The following is a 22,976-nucleotide window of genomic DNA, read 5'->3' on the forward strand; positions in this document are numbered from 1 at the left end:
AGGTATGGAAGAGGGCACATTGAACCTCTGTATCACTCAGCTGTTTAAGATTGCCAATGGTCACATGAGCTCTTGGTCTTAATAATTAATGTGGGCCTCAGTGTGTTCAACCAGTAAGACCCTAGCTACAGTATGTTGAACTAATCATGTGTGAAAGTGTTTTTATGCTGACAGTGGTTGTGCGCATTTGTGCAGGCGACACCTGTAGCGGTATAAGCGGTACAAGGTGATAATACTACTACTACTGTTTAAACTTTTAAAGTAGGGGTGTCCCGATCCGATCTTTGAGATTGGAAATCGGTCCGATGTCAGCAAAAAAAAAAATCGGTGGGATCGGACTGGATCTAAAATCTCCCATTTTACCACTCTTATACAAGCAGTTCATTCCACGCTCCGCAGGAAGGCATGCAGAGCCCACGCGATCACAACAACAGGGTGCTAAGATGCTAACATAGTAGCAAGAAGTAAGAGTTAATGTTACTTGCTTAGTTATTTATTCACACTTCAGTTCAAGTTCTGTAAAACTCAACTCTCATAACAAACAAATTACACATATTGAACATTCAAATACATCACAGACTTTGTTTCTTCATTTTTGTTCACAAAAATAGTTAGCTCAAAGCTAACACATTGAATGAAAAACACCGTTAACAAGCTCTCTCAAAATAATGAATTTTGATACACAAACGGCGTATAAACAGATACAAACACCCAATATAACGTTACTCTGGCATATATTCTTCAAACTGTGAAAAACAAGTTATATTAACAATATTCAATCGCAACAATGCCCACACAGACAGCTAAGTACCTCCGAAAGCCTCACTACGTGATTCCTATCCGCCACGACATTGTCAGTAAAACTAAACCCCAGTTGCATCAAGAAGTTCAAAAGCGTATTGCCGCACATGTGGAGGAAGCAATTCGTGTTTCCACCATACATTGACAGTTAAAAAAATAACTGAATTGAACTATGTTATTTTGCACTTTAAAAGTTAATTTGTATTTATTATTCATTGGGGTTATTTTTCATTGTTTTCTTTTTTTTATTATTCAATCTGTTCAAATGTAGCATATTCTTAAAGTTCAGTTAAGCAGTGGTTATGTTGCAATTTAAATATATAGTTTTTGTTATTAGTTTTATTGGTTATTTTAAGGATTTTCTTATGTAATTTGTTTTGGTTTTTTTTGTCAATCTTAGTACATTCCTATCGTGAAAGTTACTTTATGTAACCCATTGGTTATCAATAAATGGGTCAGTTTTCCTCATTCCTACTCTTACTGATTATCGTTCTCTGTTTCAGTAATAACACTTAATCAAGCCTTTTCAAACATTCCATACTACAAACTAAGTATTTATGATTATTGCTGATATGGGATCGGACCGATATCGGTATCGGCCAAAATTCAAGGGTGCAATGTCAGTATCAGATCGGAATTGAAAAAACTTGATCGTGACATCCCTATTTTAAAGCAGCATATTTCCATGCACAAAGAAATTACATAAAGTTTACATGGACACTCCTAAGGTGTAACTATAATCTAATTAGATTCACTTATTTTTTTTGTCTTTATGCCTTAACAAGATATTAATGCTCCATTTTTCTTGTCAATACTATTTCATGTAGCTACTAGCTAATAAGGTAACCAAGATAACTAAAATACTAGAAAATATTTTATGCTGACAATGACATTCAACACACATACAACCACTCTAACCATATTTTAAAATGTTTTTTGTCAGTGTCTTTCAAACTGAGGGATTGTTGCTGAATTTCCAACATAGCTCTTGTGTTGGACGTTAAACTCTTATTACTTAATGCTGTGACTTGGAAGGATTATTTATGATATATGCATTACACATTCACTGTTTCACAATTTTTTTTAATGATTATATTTTATGCAGTTGACCTTTGAATACAAATGGCTTGCTTTGCCTTGACCTTATTAATACTGATAACTGCAATTCATTCTTAACTATTCCATTCGCTTCCTAATTTCTCTTCTGTCTCCCCTTCTTTTGTTGCCTCTAATATCCTTTATAGAAGAGTCCGGTAAGCCTTTGCTTTGCATGTTGTGTGTTTTAAGGTTTTTTATAAATAATTTTTCCATCAGGATATGCTTTTTTACAAGTTAATAATATGCCAATTATCAGGCCAATGTTGTGATTATTCTGAAAGTTAATATAGTTGGGTAGAATTATGAACGTGGGATGCATGCGATAGCACAGCATTTTTATAAGTGGGTTCAGAGTATACTGTATAGACAGACACATCCTTTTGATCCTACAAGGAATAGCATGTTTTCACAAATGCAAGAGTATTGATGCCAAAATATTTGTACTGAGTTTTAAATGACATAAGGATGCTATTGATTCAAAATAAATTTTAAAACCCTGTTTTTAATTAACTGCTCCTTAATATATATTTTTTCCATTTTATGTATTAATGTATTAAATAAATTTTTGCAATGAATTACAAAATGCTAGATGAGCCCTTCACGTTTGACGACATGTTAATATTTGAGTTTCATTTTATGAAATAATACAATGCAATGCCTTTTTTTCATTGTACTTACCATTTTCAAGTTCTATAACACTACTCATTATTTGCCTTTACGATTTTTAATACCTTTGAGACAGTAGCTGGGCTGTACAGTATTAATGATAACTGCCAGAGAGCGAAGCAAAAAGGTCATAGTGTCATCACTTCCTGTTTACATTGTGAGAATGACAATGATTGGCTATAAGAAATGGCGTTGCACTGTGTCCAGCTCTAGTGTATCCAATGAAATGAATCATTTCCATCATGCCCCTCCCCCCTGTTACATCACAGTAATCGTTCATGGCTCACTGCATAACTGGAACACGCACAATAGTGGGAGGAGGAGAGAAAACAAAATTGGTTAATGTAAGCATGGCGTGATGCAGAAAAATGGGTGAGATTTCATTGTGAATTAAAGAGATGAAGCTGGTAGAGAGCATCATATAGGAACAATTTCAAATAAATTGGCAAGAATGGTTTTAACATGAGTGGTTATTTGATTGGATTTTTTTTTTTTTTTTTACAGAAGCTCTGCAAATTACTGTCGCTGTATTTTCTCACTTTGCCAAAATCCTTGAAACATTTTCCCAGGTTTCCCTTTTGATGCGGTAAATGCACACAAATATCTCATAATCAGTGTGGATAAAACAACCCTCATAGCTACTTATATAATGTTTTGCAACCAGTTGAGGTGTTTTGCTTATTCTCACATAATGCTGCACTGACCTTTTCTCAAAATCCTGGAGAGCTGAAGCTAAGATCTCTTTTTTTTTTTTTGCGTTGTCATCCTTATCCCCACATGTGACCCACCTTACCAAATTGCTGCAGCTGTCTTCCTCTGATTCACGTGATGTCTGTGTTACTGATTTGTTACTTTCTGACCAGGTATCTCTTCTCTCTTCCTTTTTGCTGGTCACAGAGACATAGCCTGGTAAGTATCATTTGCCTCCGTCTCTCCTTGTTCAAGCTACAGTATATTCACAGTATGTCACATTGCTCCACTTGCCCAAATACAAGAGAGCATACACTACAGAGTTGGGATCAGTGGCAGAAGTGATGCATTGAAACGCTCAGAGTAAATATACAGGAGTACGTATGGATACAAGTTGTATAGTGATGAATGGATTATACAGTATACATACAGTATGCTGTATTTCTAGATTCTCAAGGTCACTTATGTAAACGTGTTCCTGTTTCCCATTATGAACGGCTTCACGCTTGGTCCCTATGTTGCGGGAAAAAAACATTTAATTTCTGACAGCTGGACTGTTTGATGTCTTACTTCAGTCACTACCCATCGTGTCTTCTCATATCGTCTTGTCTACTGTCAGGCTTTCCCCTGTCACTCTTTCTCCTCATATTCCCTCTCTGCCCCCATGGTCTGCCCATGGGGCCTTCAAACATGCATGCACACAGAGACATGACAATTTAAGAGCGCAGCTACAATATCGTTTCTCTTTTGCCTCTCCAACAGAGGTTAATTTTCTTTTTCTGTCTTCTATTAGTTTTGCTATAAGCAAGCATTGAAAGGCTTCCAATATCTCCTCCTTCAAACCCTACATTTCGATCAATTTGAATGGATTCAGTTATTTCTTTTACTTACACTCATTGTTAAACTCCGTGAGCTCTGCTTTGTGATTTTTATGTCTCGATATTTGCATATAATATATTAGCATCTAATATTATTTAAGTAATATCTGCTATTAATTTTAATGTAAATGAAAAGAATATTTTGCACACTAATATTATAGACCTTAATGTGGTTGTGTGTCAGTAATTGTTTTCGCTTTTTTATAGCTGCTCGATGTTATCATTGATTTATTCCTTGATAGGCATAGGATTCTGACAGTATGATAACCGTTAGCAAAGATATTGCCGTTTCACAGTATCATAGTATTGCAATTACAGCTCTAAATTGGATTCTTTTGCAATGTTTGGGTAAATAATACTTTTTTCATATTGAATGTGGTCCGTACCGAAGTAGTAAATGTAAAAAGAAATTCAACAATTCATTTTTTTGAAATAAACTCAAAATATACAGTAGGAGGTTACAACAGCTGAACTACTTATTTAAAAAAAAAAAATGAATAGCTCGTAGCTTTTCTCTGCTTTGTGAAGCAACGTCCAAGTGGACACGAGCTGCTGTTAGCCATGCTAGTTAGCCATGTCATCTGCCTTGGTATTAAGTTTAAAGTATTTATTTCACCAATTGTAGACACGCTAACAATCGTAGCCGGTTGCAAACGTTTATTTTAAGACACCATTGTAATAAAATGTTAACGTTACCTTTATTGGCGCTCTCGTAAACTAACTGCTCCGATCTACAACAGGAAGGCAAGGCGCTATTCTGAATCCCACCAGAAAGAGCGTATGAGCTCGGGGCTTTTGAGTCATCAGTGTGTACCCAACGACCGACGTTATTATGAATCTATTGTGAGTTTGACTTTTTGAAAACCACAGTTTGTCTTCAAACTGGAAACTAGCCCTTCCATATTCGTTGATTGGTTTGCTTTCCATTGTTGTGTTCAATCTACACAACTTTCCCTTTTGGAACATTCCTATTTTTTAGCACAAAGGGGGCAAATTTATGAGCCAAAAGTACCTTCTTTCAAAAATACAGTGGCCGAGTAATTATATTTTGCTTAATTTCTTCACATTTTAGGGTTTTGTGCATTTAGGTTTTTAAACGTTATTTTGTTGTTGTTTTAGGGGTTGAAAAGGAACACCTCCAGTAAGTATCAGTTTCCTTAAACGTCCTACTCGGCTCACTTTTGCAGAACTTTTGCAGAACTGGTTAAATGCTATGTAAGACGGGTTAATGTGATCTCCAGGTGAAGACATTGTCAGACCAAGACGTGTTGTTCCCACTGTGGCCCCCATAGCTGCTCCTGCACCACAAGCTCTCAGGTATGTGCTTCTCTATTTTCTCACAAGCGGTTTATGACTTTTGTAGTTGTATACTACATCGGTCCTCAGCCTTTTTTGCCGTACCGACCGGTTTGACGTAACGACATATTTTGACGGACCGGCGTAGAAGCAAATAAAATCAAACGTTTAATAACGAACTATTAGGCTGAATGTAGTTGTTGTAATTAGTGGGAGACGTATCACACTCATCCTTGACCCGCCGCTGCACAGCGAGACCGTGACACCCCTTCCGAGCCAGTCGCCCTCCCGCGGAGCCCACCGCCTTGTCGGGGGCCACGCCCCCGGCCCGGATGGCGACGGAGGGAGCAGTCCCGCGAGTTGCAGCGCTGGGCGTTTCTCGCTCATTCCGCGCTCGCAGCTGAGCACAACTAAAATGAGAAAGGAAACAATCAGTTCATGAAGTTATTCCATTCAGTACATTCAATCAAAATATTTGTTCATTTGATCAAATCGTACGCTAATCACTCAACATTACTCGAGCCCCCGTCTCCTTATCTGCTCACGTCCCCAAAAATAAAATGAAATTTTTGTTACTGTTTTTGTAGTTCAGTCTTTGTGTGTACCAAATGCCCTTGTGGCCCGGTAGCGGTCCGCAGCCTGTTGGTGTGGGACCCCTGGTATATTATGCCTTACAATAAAGGCAAACATTATCAGTTATCACTGCTGTGGTTGAGCATCAAAAGATATTTGCGGTGTCTTTGATACAACAAGCAATGTAAAGTTAATTGAAGCCTAGCTGATATTGCAAGGACTGTGTAAACATTGTCAGATACAATATAGGTTCATGAATGATTAGATGACATGAATTTTTGGATGTTATTTATTATGATGGTGGTGGTGTTTTCCTTGCAACAGCCGGCAGACACCAGCCTCTGAAGAATCTACGAATTTGTTTGGGCCCCCTTTGGAAACAGCATTTGGAGAACAGAAATTAGAAGGTAAATTTCATCTTTCTGTCTTGTTTACTTTATATTTCGATTGACTTTTATCTAGTGATGCAATTTTTTTCTGACCCAAGTATTTGAGCATGTCTAAACTTGCTCCTAGTATTTTTCCCCAACGATATATTACATACAGTATAAACTGTATCCCAAAGGCCCTCAGCCTAATCCTGTTCTCACTAGCTCTGTTTCTCCCTTCCCTATTCACACAGTTCACACACTTCTTCTTCCCCACTGTATGTCACTGTGCCTTTGCTGTTGTCACAATTTAAAGTGGCACTCGGGGGCCTTATTTGCACTGTGTGGCTTGTTAATATGCAGAGTCTGTTGTCAGCTACTCTTATTCAATCCTGTTGGATTTATTGATGCCGACTGCAGGTGAGCTCTTAGCTCTTGCATAAGTCCCAAATGTATTTATTCGGCAAACAAATTATATTTATGTGTGGGACAATGCTGTGCTAGTGTCTAAACTGTACTGTCTTTTGTGATATACAGTAGTTCCATATCTGAGTGAGGATTACAAATGATTTATAGCAGTGTCTGCAATGGATAAAATATTTTACATCGAAACAATAGTAAAAGAAATCATTACTGAACCTTGATGTCATTTATAGTAATGTTTGTGGACAAAATGTACAGTATCTGTGAATTTTATCTGAGAGTCTTTAACTCTCGTGTTTTGGTGTTCTGTCCCGTCCTGAACCAAGTGGTTCTGTCTGAGTCTGATGTGTGGGGGGCTTCTGAGTCAGAGCCTGAGTCCTCTTTGACAAGACCCTTCCCCACAGGAAGTAAGTTTAGAATTTCCTGTTAATTTTGCCGTGCCTCTTCATCTCCCTGGTGACAATGCGAACACCCATCAAGTCATCTCACAAGCCCCCTCATCTACTAAAACCAGGATACTCTGTTTGGCTATAACACTTTCTCGATGTAAACTTTTCCATCTTATCACAAAATGACTCATTGTATGATTTTTTTTTTTTTCTTTTCTTTGAAATACAGTACTATAGAAAGTTTGCGGACCTTTCTTGTTCCTTTCCTTATGCTTTAGCATGGTGGTGAATGGATGTGCTACGTTACATGGTTAATGTTTCCTGGGTGGTCTTTTGTCTTTTAGGTATGTCCACACACTACTCTACAAGGGTATTATTAATTAAAAAGATTGATTGAAAAATTTGTTTCCACACCTGTAGAGGTTTTCAAAGGTACTGTCCACAAACAATTGTATTCACAAGCTATCAAGCTATAGCCTACCAATTTCCAATGAAATGCCTGGAAAAAAAGTCATTTCCGGGAAAAGACACTTCAATAACAATGGTGAATAGATTTCTTCCTGAATATTACTGTTGCACTCCACATTATTTACCTCCCATTGTAAATAACATTTATTTGTAAAAGGTTGAAGACTTCAAAAGATGGCTACTCCCTAAAAATTTTGGTCGCATGTATGAATAAAGGCGGCACGGTGGCCGACTGGTTAGAGCGTCAGCCTCACAGTTCTGAGGACCCGGGTTCAATCCCCGGCCCCGCCTGTGTGGAGTTTGCATGTTCTCCCCGTGCCTGCGTGGGTTTTCTCCGAGCACTCCGGTTTCCTCCCACATCCCAAAAACATGCATTAATTGGAGACTCTAAATTGGCCGTAGGTGTGAATGTGAGTGCGCATGGTTGTTTGTTTGTATGTGCCCTGCAATTGGCTGGCAACCAGTTCAGGGTGTACCCCGCCTCCTGCCCAATGACAGCTGGGATAGGCTCTAGCACGCCCGCGACCCTCGTGAGGAGAAGCGGCTCAGAAAATGGATGGATGGATGTATGAATAAACGAGTAATTGTGTTAAGCTATTAAAACTTGTTCTCTTGTTGGTTTAGTGCAGACAAGTTTAAGTTTATAACATTTCCAAATGAATGTAATTTGCAATGGCGGCTGAATAATTTTGTCTGCAGCTGTGACATTAAGAAAACGATAATAGAAAATAATTAATTTTACAAAATTAACACAATGAAAAGGTGGCACGGTAGACGACTGGTTAGCACATCTGCCTAACAGTTCTAAGGACCCAGGTTCAAATCCCGGGCCCGCCTGTGTGGAGTTTGCATGTTCTCCCTGTGCCTGTGTGGGTTTTCACCTGGTACTCTGGTTTCCTACCACATCCCAAAAACATGCATGATAGGTTCATTGAAGACTCTAAATTGCCCTTAGGTATAAATGTGAGTGCGAATGTTTGTTTGTTTCTATGTGCCCTGCGATTGGCTGGCGACCAGTTCAGGGTGTACCCCGCCTCTCGCCCGAAGATATCTGCGATAGGCTCCAGCACGCCCGCGACCCTAGTGAGGATAAGCAGTACAGAAAATGGATGGATGGAACACAATGAAAACGACAAGCCTTACACAAAATGCTGACAGCCTAAATCTAAAATAAATTTTGAGTTTAACACTCAAACACCAACTGAAGATATAAATTAATTATATATATATATATTTTTTTTTTTCGATACACGTTCATGTGGACAAAGCTTAAGTTATCTTTTTTTTTTTTTTTGTACTGGTTTTTTTTTCGTATTTCGGGGGGAAAGTTTAACATCCTCACATCATGTACCAAACTGACATATTACTATTTTTGATAGACATGGGGTCTGTTGTTAATTATTTCACTGGCAATATCTGCAGCTCCACCACCACTTCCACCCAAGAATGTTCCAACATCTCCCCTGACAACAGACCCTGCCTCTGCAGATGACAATGGTAACACATTTATTTATTTATTTCTCACCATTTCATTAGGATTTTTTTTAATCTCAGTTGTCTTGTTCTGTGTACAGTGCTGAACACATTTATTAATCTTGCCATTAACACTCGAGGATTCCCGGGAGGCATATCAGGGTGTGATTTAATGCTGTTTTGATTTTTTTAAGTGAGGTCTTAAAGTTTTGCCTTTTTCAAAAAGAATGAGGAATTTTGAACAGAATTCACCTGTATTGACCTAAATTGACTACTAGCTGGACTTCTCTGAGAAGTCAGAAATGATGAAGCATTACATTTAAGTATTAAAACAATTTTTCAGGAATGCAAAACCTTTTTTTTATTATCAAGAAATAATATATTTTTTTAAAACAGCATTTTTTAATCCTTGGATAACAATAATAATTACCTTTTAGTATAATAAGGATAAAGATATAATTTCAGTTAAAGACCTACATACTGGTGTTGAAACTATGATGGCAAGATAAAAACATATATTTTGGTGATTACCAACACTGTTATTTTAGGGCAGCTGTGGCTGAAACCTTGAACCTTTGGTAGTCGTCTAGTAAATTGTATATACTTCAGTACTGTATATATTTTTTCCATTGTCTTCTTGTGCCCTTGTGTGTCGGGGATGCTTTATCTTCCTTTGTAAACTCACGAAGCACCTCTCCAAACAGTAAAGTGTGTGACAAAAGAGCGGTTTTCTGTCTCAGATTTGTCAACAGAAGCTGAGAATTCCACAAGAAAGACATCCATAGCTGACTTGGATCATCTCTTTGGACCAGAGCAGGCTCCTCCTGCAAAGGAGGATACAGGTGACACGTGGGTGTGCTTCAGTGAGCAGTCTCCTAACTGGCCACCTCTCCCAAAGGAACCTGCACCTCCCCTTTCCTTTTCCACACCTCCTCCAGAGGAAGCAGCACCACCATTACCGGCCTCCCCACCTCCTCCCAAATCTCCTGCCCCACCGTTGCCTGGATCACCACCTCCTTCAGAAGACACGGCACCTCATCTCCCTAAACCTCCTTCTCCAAAAGAAGTTCAGATTTCCCCTCTAGTAATTTCGCCACCACCCTCAGAGGATCCTACTGCACCCTCTAAACCGTCTGGGCCTTCTAAACACAAAGACGGAAATCTACTCTCGCCCAACACCTCGTCACTCCCTTCACCCAAGGAGTATGTATCTCCTCCGACTTCAACTCATCCACCTGTTGATTCTCCAGCCAGCATCCCAACAGCTCCCAAAGCAAGCACGCCTCTATCGGTGACTTCACCTGATATGCACACAGCAAGATGTTCCAATCCACCAATCCAGACAAAGAATACAGCTGGAACCCCACCCAACGAGGATGAAGGTGAAATTGCCACCTCGCCCAAACATTCAAGTAACGGGAGCCGAACTACGCCTCCACCACCCCCTCCCCCAACGTACCGGGCGGTGGTCTCGTCACCAGGTCCAACATCAGGGGCAGGTGATACAAAGAGCGGTAAATTGACTAAGATTACTCCCTCAATACCTTACATTTTGCATTGTAGATTGTCGAACAGATAACATATGTTTTATAGGTTCCTCTTCTCCAGTACGGCCTGCCACTCCTTCAATAGTCAACCCCACTCCACCTCCTCCTCCACCCCGCCCCCCTTCACGACCCAAACTTCCTCCAGGAAAACCAAATGTAGGAGATACTGTAAGTAAATTCTAATGCTATTTTATACCACAACAAGTGTTACCTCAGGGCACAGAAGTGAAAGCTGTTTTCTGAGCGTATTTACGCATCTTAAAGCATGTCTTCCATTTGCAAGAAAATGTGTTGTGGAGATTGCTGGTAAGAGGCCACGAGTTCACTGCGAGGGTTTATTGCAAGAAAATGTGTTGTGGAGATTGGTGGTAAGAGGCCACGAGTTCACTGCGAGAGTTTATTTTGGGGTAAGTGCAGCCATAGAATTCATTTGAGTAAGGGTTTTCCGAGCATAGCAATTCACCTTAAAGAAAGGTTCACTTGACTGGTCAGCAACTTTTTTTTATTATCGTTTCAGAATCGTCCATTTAGTCCACCCGTTCATGCGGCCAGCCCCCCTCCAGTTGCTCCATTGGCTCGGGCAGAGAGCACCTCTTCCATCTCCTCTACCAACTCCCTGAGTGCTGCCACTACTCCCACCATCAGTAAAGACCTCTCAGTGTCAGGTTTGTACATCATCGCCCGTCCCTGAATTTTGCTGTCAGCCATGTAATTACAGAACATAAATCAAAACATTGCTTTCCTCCCTGTTAAAATTAGCTGTTCAGTCAGGTTATTGAATTAGATCCTTCAAATACTCATGTCAGTCACTGTTGTCTGATCTACTTGAAATAGTAGCAAACCCTCCAATGATGAATTAAAGATGCAAGTGTGAAACTATATCCTATAACATTAGCATAGTGCAGTGCAAGAGTGGAACATAGTAAGGCTTTTAAAATATAGTGTCGATCTCATCTGAAATGTTACTTTTTAGGTTTACACAAATTGGTAGGGGTGACAATAAAGACTATAACATCAACTAACTAACATTGACATTAACTCGATCAACACTGTAAATAAAAAATCTTAACTGAAAAATCTCATTTATTTAGTCATTCTTTTGTAATTCAGTGCAGCTCTTAAAGAAATCAAAAGTCTTGACAGTATGACATATGTCTTACAATTTCAGTGTATGCATTTATCATTTGTCGTTTTTTCGTACATTTTCATGTGTTGTTCCATTGGTTTGATTTGCTCTCTTTTGTGCCACCCATGTTTTTATTTGCCCTTTGGCTTGTCAGAAGACGATGCTTATGTTGACAAGCTGCCTTCATTTGAGAGACATTTTGATTCATTTGCAGGTATAGTAGAGATATGCTCAGTGAGTCATGGGGTTGGGTGGGTTTGTTTGATTTTCTTCACTTGCAGTGCACAGGGTAAAGTATTGACAGTTGATTGTTTTTTGTCCTGTAAATGTCAGTCAAATACATGTAGGTAATGGGACAGAGACAGTTTCTTGGCACTTTTCCTAGCAAGGTTTGGTATGCATCGGGAATCAGTGATGAGTTACCTAAAAATTTAAATTTCTCATATAAATTGTGTGTGGATGCTGAGAAATGCTGTTGCCAAGCAGAACGGCCAAGCTCTCAATGTATCATTATGCTTTATATATCATATAATTTGCCAAGGGTGGGTGATTCATTTTCCAAAGTGGCCAGGTGAGAAACTGGCTTGGTTGTTAACCTCAATTGTGTTAACCTCAATTGTGTTCAATATTTTATTTAATGTATTTATTTAAAGCAGTACATTGTAGTGCTTTAACAAGCTGCTGCTTGTGTGGATATAGCATATGTTGTTATAATTAGGAAATAAAACTTAAACAAACTTATAAATAGTTTACTTTATACTTTTACTTTTAATACTTTGTTGGCGTCAGGTGGAAACCTGGCTTCCCCAAAACAATCCCTTTTCAGGAAACTAAAAAAAACGGCATGTTTGTTGAGCCATAACATTCCATTGTGAAAGACAACAAGCCATTTTCAACACTGACTGATCAATATTAGGGCTTTCCGGAAAAAATACATAATTGACCAAATTTAGACATAGGAGGTTTCAGCCCAACGGCAGCATCATATTACATATATATAGTCATACTAACATTATGTTACTATTTAATCAATATTCACATTTTTAAAAAAAAGTGTTCAGTGTCCATGAAATTTTCTAACTTTTGAGCACCAACCGGTAACTTGTATATTAGCCATTCCTAGTCGGGACTCGGTTGGCGAGTGGTTAGCACGTACTGTATGTCATTTGTAAATTGGTCTCATGATATTAAAACCTGTACTGTACCGAACGCATTAGTAGGATACACTTATACTGTATGGAAGAAACAAATAACCTGATTTTTAAAAAGTATGCTCTTTGTGTTGTTGCCTGCCTCTCAGCATTCACATAATTACAGCCTAAAGTGAAACAAAGCCGCAGTATGTAGAGTTTTGTCCTGTGTAGATGGCCCAAAATATTAACCAATATTTTCTATCCACATTTGTGGATAGAAAATATTTTTATATATATTTTTTATATATTTTTTTTCGTACCAAAAGAAAAAAATATTTATTTATTTTTTCGTACCAAAAGACATTTTAATTCACTTTAACTCACATTTACAAAAACACCTTGTCTGTGTCGTTGCTTACATATTTGACTAGACTGATAAGGTTTTGCTCGTAAATTTAGTGAATACCACACGCACATCTATTTTTCAAATGTTGTACCATTTACATATGTTTTCTTCTTGCTGTTGTCATCACAGATCTCGCAATACACATTGCTTTTGTGATATGTCTCATTTTCACACTCTTTTTCCTCACGTTTTGCATGTTATTCATTCTTTCCCCTTCATTGTCACATGCTATTGAAATCATTTTTGCCCACATTCACCATTTGTCCTGTATGGTGGCACATTGATCTTTAATTTTGCATACCATTAATCCCCACCATTTGGGTGTCTTCCTTTGAGGCTGTTCTCTCTGGTTTATGACTGCCTCACCATGTCACCATGGAAACCTCCTGTCTCTTTTTTCCACCGACGCACATTGTATTTTGTGTTCACTGAGTGCTGTGCAGGCACTCAAGGATACCTTTGCTGAGTCTGCGTCACAGTGTGTGTGTTTGTGTGTGTGTGCGTATATTCACTGTCTGAACAACTCCTTATCAGTACTGGGCCCTTGAGATCCAGACTGTTGGTTTTGCTGCTCTCTCTCTCTCTCTCTCTCTCTCTCTCTCTCTCTCTCTCTCTTTCTCTCTCTCTCTCTCTTTCTCTCTCTGTCTCTCTCTCTCTCTCTCTCTCTCTCTCTCTCTCTCTCTCTCTCTCTCTCTCTCTCTCTCTCTCTGTGTCAGAGCAGTGTGACTATTAGTCGTTTGAAGTAAGTCTGGCATGAGAATTACACCAAATTAGGAAAGCAGCAGCTGTTTAGTATTCATGCCATCCCCTCCGAATCACAATTAGAGCATACCAAAATCAACCAGTCCTTACTAGACTTAAAGCCTCCGTCTCCTCCTACATTTGAACCCTGACACTCTCTTTTCAAACCTTTCACTCCAGAAAAATACAGCCCTTTTACCCCTCCCTCGCCATCTGAACACCTGCCATTTTGTTATCTTCATGAGGAGCTGTACAGGTCTCATTGTCCATCAACACGCCACAGTTTGCAACCCATTCACAAAACCATTTTTTCTGCACACTTTGTGCCAGATATTCATTCTAAAGATAGCTTACAACGTTTACATGTGGTAATGATAGCTGCCCTGTTTGGACTACTGCATTGAGTAACTAAATCTGGTAGATTTCATTTCAAAAGTTTTGCTAAGGCCACTCACTGCTTTTCCTGCACCATGCAAATGGTCTCATTGCTGCCTCCTGCAGGGAGTCTGTGAGCATTGCATTCAGTAGTAAAAATGTGGAACAACTCTGTTTACAACCTAGACTTTTGAAAGATTAGTGCTACGCACATGATAGTTAATAACCAATACATGGGGTCCAGATTGCAAATTAACTGTGAGATTTTAAAATGTTGCACTATAAATATTTTCACACTGTATTCTACTGGTGGAACTCAACTGGGCAGAAATGCAGCAAAAAAAAAAAAAAAAACATTGTTCACATCCATACTGTGTTCCATCATGACTATGTCTGGGCTTTGCCATGGTCGTGTCTCCCCCATCCACACCCGGCTTCCACCTATACGTTTCACCTCACAGTGACGTGACAGACCTGCCATGTGAGACTCACGCTACTATCCTTCTCTCCTTCCCCTCTCACCCACCTCCTTCAATTCCTTCCTTCCCGTTCATCCCCCTCCTCTGCCACCCAACGTCCCATCCCCACTTCTGTCCTTCAACCCCACCCTTTGACTCCACACAGAGAATGACCAGCCATCCCTTGTATGGTTTGACAGAGGGAAGTTTTATTTAACCTTTGAAGGTAAGTTTTATCTGCAACAGGGCTAATTGTAGTGTTCACGCACACACACACAAACACACACTCTTTGAGGCTCATTTGTGCAAGCTTGATTCCTGGCCTGCGCCCACTCTCCTCCCTCCTCCTCTACTTTTCCTCTTCCTTTAAAAATCCCTCCATCGCCCTATCTCACCACCAGCAAACTAACATCTGGCTGTGCCCCATCATGAGCGGTGACTAATCCTGTGGTCTCATTTTTCCAATCTCATCTTCCTGACATTGCTAATCCTCATTTTGTGTCCTTACTCTCTAAAGGTTCATCATTCATTGTACATTTTACTAAATGTCTCCCATTTCCTTTCAGTGTATATCTTTCTGGGTTCATCTATGCACTTTTTGGTCTTTTGATCTTTTCAAAAAATTTCAATTTTAACTGAAAGAAAAGCTTGCACATATTTATGACAGCCTCTTTTTGAACATCAACATGCACAAATGTTTAAAATACTTAATGACTGTTTAATAACTCATTCACAAAGAGCAGAGAAAATGAGTAAATATACTGTGTATACTGTACATACTAAACATTTTATTTTATTTTGTTCCTCATTTATTTGGCTCACATTTGTTTCTTGTTTTTGTTTTTGTTTTTTGTAGCTTGATTTAATAAAATATATATGTACAGCGGACCCCTGCATATTCTCGGTTCAGCACCTGTAGATTCACATATTCGTGGAGTTTTTTTTTGTTTTTTTTTGGGGGGGGGGGGTTAAAATGGTTATTGGCAGTATATTCCCGCTTATTCAAGAATTTTGGGTGGGTTTAAAAAAAAAATAATTTCCAATCTAATTATCATGGGTGTCAATTATTTGCAGATTATTGTTATTTGCGGTCAGGCTATCCCAGTGAATAGCGGGGGTCCACTTTATATTAACTTTACTTTGCCACAAAACCCAATAAATAACATCATTTACAGTATGGGAAATGAAGTAAAAGTATAAATACAGTTTTTTTTATATCTGTATTTTGTTAATACGTGTGTGTGTGTTATATTAGGCTGCTCCAGAGGGCCGAGTCCTCTTACCATGGGGGCTCAAGACACACTTCCTGTGGCTGCCGCATTCACAGAGACAGTCAATGCCTTCTTTAAAGGGGCCGACCCCAGCAAGTAGGTCAACTAAAAGCTTTTTACTCTATGTGCTTTAGTAGGCACTAGGGTCAGTTTTAAAAGGGAGTTCACAAAATACAGCTATAAAAGCATGACTAAGGAAAAGATGTTGCAGTGGATGACATATTCCCGTTAATTCCTGCTTAGGACTCATACGTCTTATACTGTTATACTTGTCTGGTCCACTTTGTCATTAATGCTCGCTCTTCTCTCCCTCAGATGTGTTGTGAAGATCATAGGTGAGATGGTTTTGTCGTTTCCAGCGGGGATCACACGGCACTTTGCCAATAACCCGTCCCCCGCTGTGCTAACCTTCAGCATAACCAACTACAATCGACTGGAGCATGTGCTGCCTAACCCCCAGCTGCTCTGCTGGTAATGACACTGTTGTACGCGCCGTAATTTAATCAGCCATAAAGTTCTTCAATGAATGCAGAGTCTCAGCAAACAGGTGTTTAATCTGACAGTCGAGCCGAGTCCTCTTACATGTCTTCGTAAACTTGACAATATACCCTATTCCATTTATTTTGTGATTGTTGAATATTGAATATTTTTTTCTTAATGAGCATGTTGAATAAAAGTATGACATATTTTACATTTTATAATCAAGAAGTCTCTGGTATGCTTGTCTTTTTCTTTTTTTTTTAACTACTACCAGAGATTGATTGATTGTGGAGCCAGATTTTTCAAACGCATAATGCACTTCAAACTATTTTCAGTTACATTGTTTTTTTTACCCTCTTTCAGTCTTGTTACCTCGTCTGCAACACCTTAAAGGTTTTCCCCTTTTTCAGAAATTGTACATAATAACGTGACCTAATACATTTCTTTATTATTTATATACAGTATATATTTTTTTTACTTCTGCATGTAACTCCACTGCTGAAATGTGTTTGTTTAACTCTAACGAAAGCCAGAGGCCCGACTGATAGCATTCTGTTTTAAAGAATGGTTTGAGAAATTGGTTGTGTTTTGTTTTCGTATGTGCCTCTTTACCAGTGACACCGCCACACAAGCGAAGGCTGATGCCAAGGACTTCTGGGTGAACATGCCAAACCTGATAGCTCATCTAAAGAAGGTATCTGAGCAGAAGCCGCAGGCAACATACTATAATGTGGATATGTTGAAGTATCAGGTGAGCTGACAAACTACAACAAACACAAACCCAACAGGAAAAACAATGCTTGTCATGATTTACTGTAAATAAAAATGCAAAAGTCTAACAGAATGTAAATTTTATTTACTTTTCCAGGTATCAGTGCAGGGTCCTGTGTCCACTCCCATCAATCTGGCCATGAGCTGGCGCTGTGAACCCACCAGCACAGACCTGAGGATAGACTACAAATATAACGGCGAAGCCATGTCAACGCCGATGGCGCTGAACAATGTCCAGTTTCTAGTCCCAGTTGATGGAGGCGTTTCCAAACTGCAAGCTGTGTTACCTACAGCTGCATGGTAAAGAAATAAACAGACTGTTAGACCATTAATATGCTAAAAACCCTCTTGCTCTGCTTTACTGGCTGAATACCATGTTATCCTAACAGGAACGCAGAGCAGCAAAGAATCCTGTGGAAGATTCCGGACATCTCACAAAAATCTGAAAATGGAGGTAATATTCTGAGATAAAAGATGAATTTTAATTTTGCACTGCGATGACTTTTAAAATACTTGATTACAGTCGTTAGATTGTTTTGGATATATATTTAAGTGCTATTTTGATGCAGGTATTTATAAATAATCAGTTGATCCATTTCATTCCATTTCGTGTCTCTTGAAGGCAATACACACATTTACATGATACTTGAAGTTGTTCATGTAGTTAACTATGCAAACACAATACATCAGGGGTGTCCAAACATTTTTCTCTCTGAGGGCCGAGAAATGACTACTGCAAGGACCACTTTGATATTCTTCACCTCTAATTTACTAAACGCTGTCAAATCAGCTTATCAGTGTAGGTAAAGATATGGTAAGCAATTGTATGTTGTTTTTTATTTAAAAAAAAAAAAACTGCTACACTGCATATGGCAAATCATTTAGTTTTTTTGTTGGATTTTGTATTTTTTTTTACAGTTTTTGTGATGCCCAGTGCCCAATCACATCTCCACATTCATAACCAAAATAGGACACTCTGTAGTCAGTGTTGTACCTGAACAATTTCAATGAACGAAGGTTCATGAATTTTATCATGGACATTGCAAAAAAAAAAAAAAAAGCTGTCGTTCTGCATTTTCCTGTAGGTGTGGGATCTTTGTTAGCCCGCTTCCAGCTAACAGAAGGTCCGAGTAAACCGGCACCACTGGCTGTGCAATTCACTAGTGAGGGCAGTACACTGTCAGGCTGTGATATTGAACTGGCTGGGCCTGGTTATCGCTTCTCACTCGTCAAGAAGAGGTTCGCTGCTGGTAAGTTTCAAGTCGTCAAGTGTTTTTTTTCTGTGTTAAGTACAGTCAAAAGTCACTCTTGTGGTGTACGTATGAAAAAAAAAGTTATAGCCCGACACTAGATAGCTACTGCAGTGACTCATCTTTAACCCAAACTATACTGCACTATACTGTACTTTTTCAGTAAACTCAAGTATTGGCCTTCATCAGGCAAACAAAAGAACATGTCATATGCACTGCCATATGCTGCAAATGCAGGAATGACACAAAACAAAAAACACACAAGCACATAAAACAACAGAAAAAGAAAAATGCTGCAATTTAAAAATGCTGCAATCACAGAAAATAACTGCAAAAGAAAAATGCTGCAAGATGAGAATGACCAATTCCCACATGCACGGATGGGAAATAATAAGAGTGATGGGGCAGCTCAAAAGCATTTTGATTTTGTTTGGCCTGGCAGTGTAAAGAAAATATAAGAAAATGAGTCATGGTCAAGATGTAGCTGTAGTTTTTATTACCTCCATTATGAAACATACAGTGCCGTGAGAAAGTACTTCTCAAATTCTTGTATTTTTGCAAAGTTTCCCCACTTTATTGTTTAAGATCATCATCCATCCATCCATTTTCTGAGCCGCTTCTCCTCACTAGGGTCGCGGGTGTGCTGGAGCCTATCCCAGCTATCGTCGGGCAGGAGGCGGGGTACACGCTGAACTGGTTGCCAGCCAATCGCAGGGCACATACAAACAAACAACCATTCGCACTCACATTCACACCTACGGGCAATTTAGAGTCTCCAATTAATGCATATTTTTGGGATGTGGGAGGAAACCGGAGTGCCCGGAGAAAGCCCACGCAGGCACGGGGAGAACATGCAAACTCCACACAGGCGGGACCGGGGATTGAACCCCACTCCTCAGAACTGTGAGGCTGACGCTCTAACCAGTCGTCCACCGTGCCGCTTAAGATCATCAAGCAAATGTAAATATGAGACAAATGTAACCCCTTTATTAAGGAAAACAACTATTCAAAGTTACCTGGCCATGTGTGAAAAAGTGATGGCCGCCTAAACCTATTAACAGGTTGGGCCATCTTTGACAGCAACAACTGAAGTCAAGCGTTTTCTATTACTGGCAATGAGTCTTTCACATCTCTGTGGAGATATTTTGGCCCACTCTTTCTTGCAGAATTGTCTGAATTCAGCAAAAATTGAGGGTGTTCGAGCATGAATGGACTTTTTAAGGTCATGCCACTGCATCCCAATCGGATTTAAGTCTGGACTTTGATTAGGCCATTACTAAACCTTCATTTTATTGTTTTAAGGCATTCAGAAGTTGATTTGCTGGTGTGTTTTGGATCGTTATCCTGCTGCAGAACCCAAGTGCGCTTCAGCTTGAGGTCACAAACTGATGGCGGAACATTCTCCTTCAGGGTTTTCTGATAAAGAGCAGAATTCTTGGTTCCATCAATCACGGCAAGCTGTCCAGGTCCTGAAGGAGCAGAGCAGCCCAAGACCATCACAGTACCACCAACATGTTTGACTGTTGGTATGATGTTCTTTTTCCGAAATGCTGTGCTACATTTACGCCAGACGTAACGAGACACACACCTTCCAAAAGCTATACTCATCTCATCATTCCATATAATATTCTCTCAAAAGGCTTGAGAATCATTCAGATGTTTTTTTTTTTTTTTTTTTTTTTTTTTTTTTTTTTTTGCAAAAGTAAGACGATCCTTTGTTCTTTTTGGTCAGCAGTGGTTTTCACCTTGGAACTCTGCCATGGATGCCATTTTTACCCAGTCTCTTCCTTTTTGTTGTGTCATGAACACTGACCTAAACTGAGGCAAGGGACGCATGCAGGTCTTTAGAAGTTGTCCTGAGTTCCTTTGTGGCCTGGATGAGTCATTGCTGTTCTCTTGGGGTAATCTTTGTAGGCTGCCCACTCCTGGGAACGTTCACCACTGTTCCATGTTTTCTCCGTGTGAGGATAGAGGCTCTCCCTACGGTTCGCTGGAATCTAAAGCTTTAGAATTGGCTTTTGTAACCATTTCCAGACTGATAGATGTCAATTAAATTATTTATCAACTGATATGGAATTTCTATGGATCGTGTCATTTTGTTGCAGCTTTTTTAGATCTTTTCTCCGACTTGATTTGTTGGGACAGATTCTGTTTAAGTGTTTTCTTAATTCAACAGGTCTGGAGGTAATCAGCCTTGGGGTGATCAGTGAAAATGAACCAAATTTGCAATTAGCCACAATAATTCATGATTTAACAAGGGGGATAATTACTTTTTCACACAGGGCCAGGTAACTTTGAATTTTTTTTCCTTAATAAATGAAATCACCATTTAAAAACAGCTTTGTTAAGTTCACTTGGGTTATATTTGTTTGATGATCTTAAAGATTAAAGTGGGGAAACTATGCAAAAATATAAGAATTTAGGAAGGGAGTCAATACTTTTTCACAGCACTGTAAGACTTACCCAAACTATTTTTTGATGACCTTAGGAAAATACCTGGCAGACAACTAATGCAAGAAGAGCATTGATGAACAAATTAACTCCAGGGTTTGGAGGATGACCCAGAGGACAGACCCACATTCTTCATTCACCTAGGCAGAGCCCAGGACCACAGGCTACCCAGCAGTATTGCAAAACTTTCATCTAGCATTGTGGAACCATTTTAGGTCATTTAACAATGGCATTTGTAATAATTTTATAATTATTCATTTATTTAATTACATCTAAATTGCTGCTGTTTTGCTCCTGGACTCTTTCCTTACTTTTAAAGTCTGTGCCTCTGGTCAAAGTGTGGTGACTCTTCACTGCAGCTGCCTGACCAGCCAGGTTCTACTGTGGATGAGGTGACAGTAAAACTTCTTGACTGGAGTCGTATCGAAAGTCTGAATGGTTCAAACTCAAATCCAGGACAACGTACTTAGCACAGAACAATTTTGTCAGTACTGTAAAATTATTTTCAGTGTGGGACCTCTGTCCTCATTGTCTTTTGCTCCCAGGTACAGTATTCCCATCATCGCGACACCATTTAATGTCTTGTCAATGCTTGTGTGTTAACCACACATCATGTAGAAGCTTAAACTTGACGGATATTCATGGCTCATCCACTGGTTCGACAGGGTCCTTGTACTTTGGATCACATCAATGTTTTCTTTTCCAATCAAAATGCACTAAGCAGTCAGTCCAATTGCTGTTCTATTTCTTTGCGATAATGGAACTGTTTCACAGCCGGTAGGCAGCTGCAATGATAAACAGATCTACTGGTGATAACATAAAAAATATGTTTTCCCCTAAGAAGAACTAAGTGTACAAAGTGTCATTTAAAATCAATAATATATATCTTAAAAGGCGTTTGGTGTTTTCCTTGTATTGTCACATAGCCTTTCTGTTGTTCCGAGACAGCAGTGATAACTCCAGATTACATGACAGCATCCTATTTTTTTCATTAAGTACATGATTTGTTGTATAAAATGTGATTCTGTATATGATTAGATTTTGAATGGTATCACACAACTCTGTACCCTTAAAACTATAAATATTTCAGGGTTTTTGTTTTTTTTTGGTCATCTGTGTAGTTGAGTAACGTGTACAGTATAATGTATACTTTTTGGATTTGTTTCAGATATAATTTTTTAATTAAAGTGCAACAGAAGTTCTGAGCTATATATGTGTGTATATATATATATGGGTGGGTGGGGTCGGGTAACTTAAAGCGATAAATATCATCCAGGATGCTATGTTTTGCTTTGTGAAAGCAGTGTTAATGTAAATTCACATTCATGCTGGAGATGAGATGAGGATGATGGATCCTTAACATCCATTATGTTGGGACCAACTGTCAATCAGTGATCTACTCCAATAAGATATTTTTATGACAACAATGGCTTTTATTCAGCCTTAGGTGGACAGCATATTGGTCAATAAAAGATATCTATCCGCTGATCATGGAAAAATAAAGGGAAGTCACTACATCTGCATTATAATTTTTTCCAGTAGTTAACACGACCAGCTTTCTCTGTGCTTTTTTTACCTTCCTTTTCCTCTTCAAATGTGACTTCCCAAATTACATTTCAGGCCCCAGCCTGGTCCTCCCGTGCCCCGCTTGAATCCATAGCTTTATTTTACATAATTGTAATGGTCTCTGTGAGATGACATGAAGTTGTAGATGGAGGTTAAGTTGACCAAAATACTTTGTGTGGTGTGCGTGTGCGTGCGTGCGTGTGTGTGTGTATATATGTTTGTGTGTGTACTCTGATCTTCAACTCTCTGTGGATGAGAATAAGGGGAATATTTTTAAT

General features: G+C 39.1%; 1 protein-coding gene across 1 annotated transcript in view; it reads left to right on the top strand.

Moving 5' to 3' along the window:
- Positions 1-22,341, top strand: part of sgip1a (SH3GL interacting endocytic adaptor 1a) — a 54,089-nt gene extending 31,748 nt beyond the window's left edge. Inside the window, exons 10-27 of the mRNA XM_061684587.1 lie at positions 3,463-3,474; positions 5,253-5,274; positions 5,375-5,450; positions 6,327-6,409; positions 7,120-7,200; positions 9,073-9,147; positions 9,864-10,622; positions 10,717-10,838; positions 11,188-11,335; positions 11,951-12,010; positions 15,076-15,135; positions 16,165-16,276; positions 16,496-16,651; positions 17,276-17,411; positions 17,529-17,731; positions 17,821-17,885; positions 18,517-18,681; positions 21,170-22,341. Coding sequence (XP_061540571.1) covers positions 3,463-3,474; positions 5,253-5,274; positions 5,375-5,450; positions 6,327-6,409; positions 7,120-7,200; positions 9,073-9,147; positions 9,864-10,622; positions 10,717-10,838; positions 11,188-11,335; positions 11,951-12,010; positions 15,076-15,135; positions 16,165-16,276; positions 16,496-16,651; positions 17,276-17,411; positions 17,529-17,731; positions 17,821-17,885; positions 18,517-18,681; positions 21,170-21,192 — 2,358 coding nt within the window. The 3' untranslated portion in view covers positions 21,193-22,341. The remainder of the gene's footprint in view (positions 1-3,462; positions 3,475-5,252; positions 5,275-5,374; positions 5,451-6,326; positions 6,410-7,119; positions 7,201-9,072; positions 9,148-9,863; positions 10,623-10,716; positions 10,839-11,187; positions 11,336-11,950; positions 12,011-15,075; positions 15,136-16,164; positions 16,277-16,495; positions 16,652-17,275; positions 17,412-17,528; positions 17,732-17,820; positions 17,886-18,516; positions 18,682-21,169) is intronic.
- Positions 22,342-22,976: the final 635 nt, after the last annotated feature.

This window comes from Phycodurus eques, chromosome 8 (assembly GCF_024500275.1).
Source record: "Phycodurus eques isolate BA_2022a chromosome 8, UOR_Pequ_1.1, whole genome shotgun sequence".
In the NCBI taxonomy this organism is placed as follows: Eukaryota; Metazoa; Chordata; class Actinopteri; order Syngnathiformes; family Syngnathidae; genus Phycodurus; species Phycodurus eques.